At 36.1% G+C, this 13,190-nt stretch overlaps 1 protein-coding gene across 1 annotated transcript in view; it reads right to left on the bottom strand.

Annotated features, from left to right (window-relative positions):
• arid5b (AT-rich interaction domain 5B) overlaps positions 1-13,190 on the bottom strand; it is a 135,702-nt gene that overhangs the window by 34,712 nt on the left and 87,800 nt on the right. Inside the window, exons 5-6 of the mRNA XM_022669199.2 lie at positions 5,073-5,188; positions 350-566 (exon numbers count right to left, since the gene is read on the bottom strand). Of these exons, the coding sequence (XP_022524920.2) occupies positions 350-566; positions 5,073-5,188 (333 nt within the window). The remainder of the gene's footprint in view (positions 1-349; positions 567-5,072; positions 5,189-13,190) is intronic.

The following is a 13,190-nucleotide window of genomic DNA, read 5'->3' as shown; positions in this document are numbered from 1 at the left end:
AAGTTAAAAATGGCTGAAAACTAGAGACGTACATGTCAGATATCAGACATGATTGGGCTGATTCATTGCAATTGGAGTAAGCTAGCTACTACTTTTAAGAGATTTTTTCTTTAGGAAGTGTGTGGATTAGAAGACCCCAAACACTATAGATAGGAAGCAATTCTTTTTAATCATTGATTTTAAAAAGAAAAAAAAAACTTTAGGGAAGCATAATGAAGCAGTGTGAGGTCCACTCAGGTAATTAAAACAGGCTCAAGTGCTTTGGCAACACTGTACCTTAATATGGTAATGCCAACAAATCGTTGTGAGTTGAGTTGTGTGGTGTGGAGACAGGGCACAGTGCACTTACTCTGCTTGAAGCCTAGGTAGGGTATCCGCTCGATGGGAGTTTTCCTCTCTTTCATGTACTTGTACAGAGCCACTAGAAAGGCTTGCTCCTCCGCCCGGCACTCCTCACCTCCTTCCTCCTTGGGTTTCTCCTCGTTGTGGGCTTGACGCTTGCTGCTACTGCTGCTGCCGCTGCTGCTCTTGGGTTTGGACACTATGGCCTTTGAGTCTCCTTTCACCTGGACAGTGGTGAGCAGCAGAGCAGCGATCAGTAATACTGTAGGTTAGGGGCTATAATGTGACACATGGAATTAATAAGCAATTATAAAAACTGCTTTATATTTCAGATTCTTTAAAGTAGCACATTCCCATTTGCCCTGAAGCTTTTTACAGACTTGGCATCCTCTCAAGAAGCTTCACAAGGAGCCACCTGGACTGCTTTTCTAACAGCCTTGAAGATGTTCCACATATGCTGAGCACTTGTTGCTGGACTCAACTACCTGTTTAAGGGACATTTAAAAATAGAGATACAAAGACCTTGTATCTCCAAAATGGCAAAATTCTTAATTGTATTTCAAGGTTTATGTAAAAAGGCTTTATTCATTCCAACTGTGTAACATTTCTATTGGTAGAACTAGATTCTAATTCTGTTAAAAATTCTTTTGAATTCATTTTTTGAAAATGAAGATATATTTTTTGATATGCTGAGGATATACATGCTATAGAGTTTTCACATATTTCACAAGGAGCCACCTGGACTGCTTTACTAACAATGTTGAAGATGTTTCACATATACTGAGCGCTTGCTGATTGATAAAAACTACCTGTTTGGATTTATTTTTAAAAAAGCATCTAAAAGTGTGTAAACAAGTGAAAACTGTAAAAAAAAAAAATCTATTTTTGATTATTCGGTGTACCACTAAGCTTGGCATCCTATCAAGAAGCTTCATATGGAGCCACCTGTGCGGCTTTTCTAACAGTTTTGTGCCACATACAGCTCTGGAAAATACACAAGACCACTTAAAAATGATGAGTTTCTTTGATTTTACCAAATTAAAACCAAAATTTGATCGAATTTATCAAATTGGAATATAATCAAGAGGAAGATGGGTGATCACAAGCCATCAAACCAAGCTGAACTGCTTGAACTGTTTTTGCACCAGGAGTGCCATTAAGTTATCCAAACGCAGTGTGTAAGACTGGTGGAGGAGAACATGCCAAGATGAATGAAAACCGTGATTAAAAACCAGGTTTATTCCACCAAATATTAATTTCTGAAATTGTAAAACTTTATGAATATGAATTTATTTTCTTTGTATTTCAGCCATTTCTCATTTTCTGCAAATAAATGCTCTAAATGACAGTGTTTTTATTTGGAAGTTGGGAGAAATGTTGTCCATAGTTTACAGAATAAAACAACAATGTTCATTTTACTGAGACATATACCAATAAATAGCAAAATCAGAAAATACTGATTCAGAAACTGAAGTGGTCTCTTAATTTTTTCCCCAAAGATGTATGCCATCTGAAAAACTACCTATTTGAGGGCATATACAAAATTAGAAAAAAAATCATAAAGAGATATCTGGGCTGCTTTTCTAACAGCCTTGAAGACATTTTATATATCATCACTGCTGCAAAACATCTCCAAAACAGCTTTGCAGTAAAAATCAAAAAATCCTTTAGAGCATTTATTGGAGGTCAATGTAATTTTTTAATCCAGGCAATTTTGGAGCATTTCTATTGGTCCATTAATCATGATTTTTTTCTATTTAAGGTTCTTAAAGCATATAAAAACCTTACAATGATCTGATAACTTGAAGCTTTTCTTGCTATTCACTAGTTTCATTGTGTAGTCAGTCTAACCTGGTCAAGGCGATGGATAACCTCACTGGCTTCTGACTGACCTTTTAAAATTCAGCTGCCTCTTCCTCTGTCGTGCATGACTCCACTACAGATCTGCGCCTAAACTATTTAGAGCTTCAGGCTGCAGTCAGAAGCCTGGAGCTGTGGGGCTAAATGAGTGGAGAGCGTTTCAGAGGTGCAGGCCACACTCTAGCCTACGTATGAAACATCTTGCGTATTTGGAGCTCCGATGTGTTTTAAAAAATAGACGCATTGATACGCTCACGATCCAGCTCCTCGGTTTCTAAGCACTGGAGCGGCGGAGGTGGGCGTCTGACCCAGTGGGTGATCGAGAGTCAGATCCCGAGTGGCGGTTTCAATCGTGCCGTCACACTCGGCAGTCGGCGCTGGCCCACACACGTCTGCTTAGCCATCTGCTCCCGACAATCAAGCGCATTTATTTTCCAAAAGGAGCTATCAAGGCTAACAGTCTATATGAATGAACAACACAACACAAAAAAAGGGAACGGTGGAAATGTTAGTTCACGTTCTTACAAAATAAACACGACTCGGAACTGGCGCCACATCCAACCACAGAGCGGGATGTTCTTAAGAGATCAGTGTGCTAACGTGCTAGCATACGAGAGCAATTTCACATCGAACAATAAGGCCTTTCTGCTGCTCATTAACATTGTTTATTAGTAAGACTAAAATACTTCAATACCTCTCCTCTCTTCTTTACTGTAGCACAAACAGTGCTCAACTCATTTGGCACTTATACTTATACTGCTCCTATTTAAAAAAGATACAGCCAATACAGCCATCACAGACTAGTCTGATCAAATGTATGGAGTGAATTAGCCACTGTTTGGAGGGCTTGCACTGTGTATATATATACAGTGGCTAAAATAAGAAGCCTGAAATGCTGGCAGCTAAAGGTGCAGGAAATGGCACGTGGGAACAAAGGTCCATGAAATAACAAGAGGAAAAATACTTGTGGATGAAGGCTTGACAGAAGCCCTTTAATTAAATATTACAGAGATCTGAGAGAACGGCTACTCCGGGCTGCCAAGAGAAGTGAGGAGCTGAGAAAAGTGCTGAGAAAGTGAGGGAGGGAGTACACTGTAGATCATGTATAGTGTTGAACTCTGAGAAGTTATTGCCAGCACTATCAAAAGCATGCTGACACCTTATATTAATGATATCGTATTTGTAGCACATTGAAACAAGCTGTGAACTGTAATAATGCAAAAAAAAAAAACTTCCAGTGTGTACTGAGAGCCAGAAGGGCAAACTCAAACCTGTCAATAGAGAATGTATGTGCACTGATCAGCCACAGCATTAACACCACCTACTTTTTTAGATTTTTAATAACTTTCTTTCTCTCTGTTCTTCAATGGTCAGGACCCACATACATACCCAACACAGAGAAGGTACTATACTATATTTGGGTGGTCACTGAATCATTATTTTCTAGTACTGTAGTCAGTGTAGTAACACTGACATGATGGTGATGTAGAATTAGTAGTATTAGTTGCACTGGTAAGAGTGGATCAGACACAGAAGTGCTGCTGGAGTTTTTAAACAACTTGTTTACAGTTTACAGTACACCAATCAGAAATATCCAGCTAATAGTGTCATTTGGGCATGTTTAATGTTGTGTCTGATTGGTGTACATGCTAAAAAATGCACTGAAATGAAAATTCTGGGCTGATATATAAACATATATGAAACTAAACTCAATTGTCTTAAAATTAAAGGAGAACTCCTGTGTGAAATTGACTTAGGGTGTAGTAAAGCATAATAGAGTACTAACCTTTGTTGAATGGCCTACCTCAACTTTCCAGCAATTTTGTGCAGTTTGTCCAAACAGGCTAAAATAAGATAAATCACTTTTTTATATCGTTATCCAGGCTTAAAGTAGCTCCACATCTCAAAAGAACTTTAAAAGTGAACAAGAAGTTTATTAAAAAACACTCTTTACATCTCATAGCATAACCTACATCTCTGTGCAATGCCATCTTAAAGTAAAGTAATGATCAGTAGAGTGACGAGCAGTAGACTCATCTGCAGGGGCGGGAATATGCCCCATTAAAACCCATCCTGTTTGGACAAACTGCACAAAATTGCACAAAATCTCACAGAATCTGCGCAAAATCTCAGAAAGCTCATGTTTTATTCGAACCAGCAATCTCCTGAGCCTCCATCATAATGTTTTTGATGGTCTTTCTGACTGCACTTACTTTAATTTTTTTTCTTTAATTAGTTGAGTAGTTATTGCCATTATATGGATTAGAACATTAATTAAAGAAGGTTATTCTTTGTATACCACCAACTCTACCTCTTCACAACTTTACAACTGATGCTCTCAAAAGACATTTAGAGGCAAGAAATTCGAGTAATTAACAAGTTCAGCACAGCTGTTAACTGAAAGCCTGAATTCCAAGTGACACTACCTCATAAATCTGACTGAGAAAATCCAGCCAAGATACAGTGCAAAGCTGTCATCTAAGCAAGAGGTGCCTACTTTGAAGAATCTAAAATATAAAACTTTTTTTGTTCACAGAATAATTCCATATGTTTTTCTTAGTTCATAGTTTGAATGACTTTACTGTTAATCTACAATGCAGATATTGAAGGTGTGGACAAACTTTTGTACTGTATGCTTTACATAGAACACAGTTGGATCAATATTGGTATGTTTAAAATAACGTTTTCTTAATACTACATAGAACATAAGAAGATTAGAACATAAAAAAGCAACAAACTAAGATTGCTCACTTTAAAACAGTTCAATAATTTGCTACTATTATTGACTGTAATTGTCAACTGTCAAATGTGCTACAGCAGGAAAACAGAGTGATGTGTATTTTTACACACATAATTAACACCAGTGCTACCTTGGACTTGCCCTCCGCACTGCCGGACTCCTTGCCATTTCCGCTCTGGCCCTGCGAGTCCCTGCGCTGGGAGATGGAGAGCTTCTTCTTGCGGGGCCGGCCCTTCAGGTTAGGAGCTGCAGAGAGAGCAGTAAAAGCCACTTACAGTCCAGCAGGCAGTGACAGTGATTGCAACAACACACCCACTCACCCTACAGGCTCCTGACACACACTCCCAGGCCTATAGGCCCCATACAGCCACACCAGAGCAGCAAATAAGCCGTCACTGCTAACCAAAATACAGTAATGATGAGCTTTTTCTAAAAATGTGGACATCTGCTCAGGTGGGTACGAGCCCTGTCTGTAATAATAATATGCTGCTGCTGTACTGTACTGTACCACTGGTTTTGGAGCTGGATAATAGCCTTTATATACAGTATATATATATTCAGCTCTGTACAAAATAAGAGGTCACTTAAAAATGATGAGTTTCTTTGATTTTACCAAATTGAAAACCTCTGGAATATAATCAAGAGGAAGATGGATGATCATAAGCCATCAAACCAAGCTGAACTGCTTAAATATCTGCACCAGGAGTGGCATAAAGTTATCCAAAAGCAGTGTGTAAGACTGGTGGAGGAGAACATGCCAAGATGCATGAAAACTGCAATTAAAAAACAGGGTTATTCCACCAAATATTGATTTCTGAACTCTTAAAACTTTATAAATATGAACTTGTTTTCTTTGCATTATTTGAGGTCTGAAAGCTCTGAATCTTTTTTTTTTATATCAGCCATTTTTAATTTTCTGCAAATAAATGCAAGTAACATTTTATTTGGAATTTGAGAGAAATGTTTTCCATAGTTTATAGAATAAAACAACAATGTTCATTTTACTCAAATATATACCTATAAATAGCAAAATCAAAGAAACCGATTCAGAAACTGAAGTAGGCTCTACATTTTTTCCAGAGCTGTATGTGCTTATAAATGATTGGAGTGATATTTAATTCGTTATTACAGCATGTAAAGAAGGTATGCCAGCAATGTAAGCTATGGCAGCATGTGTCAATAACTAGGTGAGATTAGGTAGCAGGCGATAGTCAGGTGAGAAAATTCCTGACGCGCCAGCTCTCTAAATAACATTTCAAGGAAATGTTAGCACACGTTCACACACTGTTAGAGTGTCTGAGTGTGTGTGTGTGTGTGTGTGTGTGTGTGTTTCATGGTCTGACACCATCTCAAATGTATGAAAAGATTTAAATGCCAAACGGAATGTTTTCAGTTCGAACAGAAAGCCAAGAGGGTGGCTGGATCACATTTCTGGAATTTTCATAGAATCACAAGGCATTTTAGTTATTTTTCCATGGAGTATTATTGTTTTATTTCTACAGAAATATTGAAAGTATTTCACATGTCTGAGAATGACTACAAACATGCAGCAGAGGCGTTCTTAATCCAACAAAGTGAACAAGAATTCACAGTAACACTTCCTATGAATCCTATATTAATCTTCTATCATTTATAATGCAGCATATTATATGCTGTAGCATACAAATTAACTTATAATAACCATCAATCACAAATACAGCTCTTATAACAATATATATATATAACAATATATATATAACAATATATATATATATATATATATATATATATATATATATATATATATATATATATATATATATATATATATATATATATATAACATGTTATAATGTGTAAATATGTGATTTCATAAAGACATGTTTCAAAATGCCTTTATATTAGTATGTTTAATATTCTTATAAATATAAATATATATTATTGAACAGCTCTGGAAAAAAAAATAAGAGACCACTTCAGTTTCTGAATCAGTTTCTCTGATTTTGCTATTTATAGGTATATGTTTGAGTAAAATAAAAGATATAATCGTTTAGAGAATTTATTTGCAGAAAATGAGAAATTGCTGAAATAAAAAAGAGCTTTCAGACCTCACATAATGCAAAGAAAACAAGTTCAACTTATAAAGTTTTAAGAGTTCAGAAATTAATATTTGGTGGAATAACCCAGTTCTTTAAAACAAGTTTTCATGCATCTTGACATGTTTTCCTCCACCAGTCTTACACACTGCTTTTTGTATAACTTCATGCCACTCCTGATGCAAGAATTCAAGCAGTTCAGCTTGGTTTGATGGCTTGTGATCATCCATCTTCCTCCTGAGGCATTATTATGACACTTCCCCTTAAGTTACATAATCATACTTTTTTTTACATACCGGTACTATGTATGTGTTAATAAGTCCCTAAATAGTGGGTTATCATAATAGTCATTATAAGGTATTTGTATGCCATATAATGTAGTGTAAATGCATTCCTAATGAAGTGTTACAGAAAAACAAAAACACAAATGTCTATTAGGCTCTATAAACATACTGATAACAAATTATAATGCATTTATACAGCTCTGTAAACCTGGTTATATATGCTTATACAAATGTATAATGAATTGTGACCATAATGCTTTATCAGCTGTGTTTATAAAATTGCTATAATAGAAACTGTGCTATAATTATGACATTTTAAACTACTTAGAATTATAATAGTTTAATATTACAATACTATGAATGCATTATAATGTGTTATCAGTATGTTTATGGAGTCTAATAGAGATAACATTCATTGAAATTGTTACTATAAACACTGCAGTATTTGGGATCATGGATTTGGGAGGGCTCAGACGGCTGATTCTGAGTGTGCTGATGATTAAACCGCGGTCAAGGTTAGCCTGGGCCCAGGGCTACAGTCACGCTGCCACATCTCCTAATAGACTTTGAGGAGGCGCAAACTAAAGAAAAACACGGCTGTTAGTCGGGAGGAAAACAAAGTTTTAACACACACTAATCAGTGAAGGTCAAATTTTTCCTCTCTCTTTCTCTTTTTTCTTCCTTTAGTATTCCAATTGCATGCACATTATGCCATCATTCTCTTTGTGTAATTGCTCAGTGAGCAGCAGGGGGTGGCGAGAAATAAACGCCACCTGAAATGAAACCCTTTCTTATGAGAATAAACATTTATGTGGGAGCTTATTTCTTTTTTTTTCGGTCACCTTGGCAACAGGCGAGACTGTTTTGTTTTTTTTTGTTTGTTTTTTTTCCGCAGGCCTTCGCGACGAGCACGTTTGCGCAGGAATCAGATACAGGTCCCAGTGAGCCCCAGTGAGGTAACAGGGACATATTCTAGGGGCCTGGATTGCTTCTTACTCAAATATCAGTTTGTCTTTGTCCCTGAGATTAATGTACTCTCACAGTTCTACACACCACCCCTCCCTTCACCCCCCTTCCCAACCCCGTCCTCCCCTGTAGTACTAAGTCACACCATAATTCGAATTCCAGCCCTGTGAGTAATGCCTTGCTCATGATTGCTGGACTACATTAGCACGTATTCTCTGTGCTTGCTTTTTCTTTTTGCGTATGAGTGGTTTGTGTATGAGGATGTGGTTTCTGGTGAGTTTCACATGTGTGTTATTATATTCCAAAGAGCAGCAGAATGGATTTACAGCAATATCCCAGAGATTATTCTTAACCTCTTTTTATAGCTCCATCTGCTTCATGTGTATCACAGGCTTAGAAAAAGCAAATAATATTTATATATCTAATATGCTTATCTATATTTAGGAAAGAATACAAAACCTGTTGAATCAGAATAGATTTAATAGAAACCAATGGGAAGATTCCCAAGCAACTTCCTATTGGCTTTAATAAGGACTGCCGTGATTATTGTATTGCTGATTAATTGTACAATATATGGATATGACATCAATTTTTTAGCTGACTTTGATTTCTACCATTAAATATTATTTGTGATTTACTTATTTAGGATATTTAAAAACATATAATTGTTTTTCAGTTCCACTGTTGGAACATTTTTAATAATTAAAAGCTCACTGTGCTTTAAATGGTGTAATTACACTATTATGCTATTGTATCAGCTATCATATTATATCAGTGGCATAAATTGGTGTGTTTTAATAGAGTTAGGGCTCAGATAACACAAATAAAAAATATCGATCTGCTTACGCTTATCTATATTGAGAAAAGAACACAAACCTGTTGAATAAGAAAGGTATTAAAAGAAACCAATGTGCAGATTATGAAGCAACTTTCTATTGGCTCCAGTGACAATTACATTACACTGACTTATTCTACAATATATGGGCATGACGTCAATTACTTTGCTGACTTTAATATCACCCACTATGTTTTTTTTGGCAAGGGAAGGCATTAACATGAATTAATCAGTATGCTGACTTTGTTTAATAACATCAGTTTAATTGTATTTATTAATCATTTATTTTTCTGTTTTAATGCTGGAGTACTACTAAGAATTGATAGTTCATAGCATTTTTTAAAGGGTGCACAATTAAATTTGTATATTATTATATTAGCCATCCTTACAGTACTGGCATAGAATTGTCATAAAATTACAATAATATAGTTTATCACAATTATTTATGTTGTTATTTGCATATATTGTTCAAACAGTAAGCGTGACAGGCCTAGGCATGATGGTTTTAAGTTTTCTGGACTTTAATATCACCTATTATGGCTGCACATTAAATGTATTTATAATTATTATTATTTTTATAATTATTTTCTAATCTGAAATATATTTAAGAATTAAACAATTTTTTGCACTTTAAAAGGGTGTAATTGCACTATTATGCTATCATATTATGTAAATGGCATAAAACGATCTTAAAATGACAATAATACAGTTTATTGCAATTATTTATACTGTTATTTTTATGTATTGTTCAAACAGTAAGCGTGATAGGCTGATTTTGATATCACATATTACGTTTTTCTTAGCAAAGGGAGCCCTTTAACTCTATTTATAATTTTTTCAAAATCTGTTGTTGGAATAATTTTAAGAATGAAACATTTTTTGCACTTACATAAAGTGTGTACTTGCACTATTATGATATCATACTATATTGGCATAAAATGATCTTAAAATAATATATAAAATATATATATTGTATATAATATAATTTATCGCAATTCTTTCTGGGACAATCATCCAAACACAAAAACGTTGTTGTAACGTAGCTCTAATTATATGTGTTTTTTATAGAGATTAAGCTGACTTACACTGGAGCATGACTTTAATAAGTATGTTTACAGTAAAGTAAATGGGAACGGACAGGAACGAGCCAAGAAAGACAGCATAGCATCACATGCTCTGCAGCAAACATCTGCCTCTTTTATTCACCATCTCAAATCCTACTGTGAAATTACAGCAAAAGGAGGAAGCTGGGAGACTTTGGAGAGACAGACAGAGAGAGAGAGAGAGAAAGAGTGTGTTAGTCCTGTTTCTCTCTCTCGCATTAGCACTCCGCTCAGCTTCCCCACTGCGCAGGCTGTACAGGCATATGACAGGCGCTGGGCAGGCCGAGGCTGCAGATTTTTGGGCCGCTGCACTGCAGGGAGGAAAGATTGCTATTGGACCTCCATTACTCACGCATAAACAGATTACCGGCTGCCCAACACCGGCATGCAGCAACCAGACTTCTCCACAACTGTCAGTGCTGAGCACCGTATCCCTCACTCCATCCCCGACTCTCCTCAGGACTGACATAACAGCTGGACTGCAGTGAGAACAAAAGCCAATATAGTGTTCGTGCTGAGAAAGGATTGGCCCCAGCGCTCCCAGAAACTCAACCTCCACCTCTGGGTGCTTCCTTTTCTTCACGTCCTTCTACTTGTCCACAAACTGACAAGCAACTATGTGACGAATGTAATTAGGGCTGATTAGCGTGACTCAATGATGGGTCTGTGGTATTTGTGCCAAGTTATTCATCCAGAAATGACATAAAAGAGACATACAGCTCTGGATAAAAATAACAGACCACTTAAAAACGATAAGTTTCTTTGATTTTACCAAATTTAAAACCTCTGGAATAAAATCAAGAGGAAGATGGATGATCACAAGCCATCAAACTAAGCTGAACTGCTTGAATTTGTACACAAGGAGTGGCATAAAGTTATTCAAAAGCACTGTGTATGACTGGTGGAGGAGACCATGCCAATTTGGGTTATTCAATCAAATATTGATTTCTGAACTCTTAAAACTTTTACGAATATGAACTTGTTTTCTTTGCATTATTTAAGGTCTGAAAGCTTTGCATCAGCCATTTCTCATTTTATGACAATACGTTTTTTTTGGGAGAAATGTTGTCTGTTGTTTATAGAATAAATTAATGTTTATTTTACTCAAACATAAACCTATAATTAGCAAAATCAGAAAGATTATTTTTTACAGAGCTGTACAAGATATTAGAACTAGAACCATTAACCAGGCTTTGGGTTACTTGGGCTGCGCCACACAGGCTAGAAATTAGTACCATAACAAATACAACTTAAGTTGATACAACTTAATATTTAAATAAGCTATTTTGGACCGTTTTTACTGGTTCACTAAGGGCTGTTCAATAATTCACTATCAATATCAGTCGCATGAATTAATTGTATATTGTCACTGTCTAATAGAAAAAAACATATTTTTGACGATTTTCAGTTTACTACATTAGTTTACAGTTTTAACAAACACACTGTTCATTTACACAAACTGCCAGAATTTTCTGATGAATGGATCAATAGAAATTTCTCCAAAATTGTGTGAAATAAACTGTTTTTTACATTGACTTCCATTATATTTTTGAAGGTTTTATCTCTCTCCTGAAATGTTTCTGTTTTGGAGATACTTGTTTTTTTTATTGGATAGCGATGATATGTAGAATGTGAAATACATATGCATAATGTATAAGTACATTACATAAACTATCTAACTAGGTTTATATATAAAAGTTTATATATTATATATTATATATTTAACAGGTTGAAACACTCTTCTGTGGATCAAAACAACACTATACAAACTCAGACACTGTCTGTCCTGGAGACCATCTCGTCTATCTTTCTTTCAGATCCAGTATCTGCTCATGCATTCCTGTGGTCATGTTTGTTCCTTGAGTGAATATGTTTCGAGCATATCTGCAGACTCTCCAGCCAAAGATTCGGACTGAGCCATCTGAAGGGAAGTCTCAAAGGAAACCAAGTTACATGCATTGCCTCAGAGTGTTACTCAACCCCTCCACCCTGCACCTCAGAAACACAAACACACGCACGGTCCAGAATGCGAAAAATGCCCTGTGTCTTATCTCCCTCCTACGATGCTAAAAAAACATCTGAATCCTCTTCTTCATACAGTCATAAAATACGGCCAGACAGACCATCTGCCAGTGTCAATAAGATGTGCGGCAATGCTATCGAGTTCCTGTCCTGGTATTTGTATAGAAGCCTTTGGTTATGTTCTGGGTTTAGGACTGGAAGCCTCTTCTTGTAGTCCCAGCGCTCCAGCCCTGCTGCTGCACTAACTAGCATACAAACACATTGCAGCCGCGATCAATGCGGCACTGCTCCGACAACTTCATCTATAATGCAGCCCGCCTCTCCTCGCGTGTCTTCTTCTCATTCCAGGTGTCTGTTACCGGCAATTTGTTCACATTATTCTGAAAGACGATTCATTAAAAAAGCCCTGCCAAGGACCAAGGAACCTCGGATTTATCATTTATAACAGGAACACGGCGGATTCTTTAAATTATTTTAAAATAGCTACATTGGATATGTGACAGTGAATAAGCAGAGAGAGAGACAGAGAAAGAGAGACAGACATACAGGTGTTGAAGCGTACATTACTTTTACTTAATACAAGGACCAGGGATGCAATGAATATTTGGCTACCAAAATTATTAGACAAAATAGGTAAAAAAATGTATTAGTGTTGTTAGTGAAAAGAGAAAAGACTTAATAAAGAACAGACCTAAGTAATAGAAATACTAATAATGGTAACCTGTTAAAACAAAGTTTGTATTCATTTTTAGATATTCAGCCTTCGGATATTTAGATAAATTTTCATTTAGTTTCATTTAGCTCAATTTCATCTTGTTAGGTCACAAAATCAGCAATTCCTGTGAGGTATATGGGTTATAGCCAAATTTGAGGACAAGGGCTGCAAAAATAAAAAAGACATTGCAATATGTTGTTATTTTTCAATAGACTTTAAAACGTATAGTTTCTGATTTGACTATTTAT

Source organism: Astyanax mexicanus, chromosome 15, assembly GCF_023375975.1.
Source record: "Astyanax mexicanus isolate ESR-SI-001 chromosome 15, AstMex3_surface, whole genome shotgun sequence".
Classification (NCBI taxonomy): domain Eukaryota; kingdom Metazoa; phylum Chordata; class Actinopteri; order Characiformes; family Acestrorhamphidae; genus Astyanax; species Astyanax mexicanus.
This window is presented reverse-complemented; position numbering and strand designations above follow the sequence as displayed.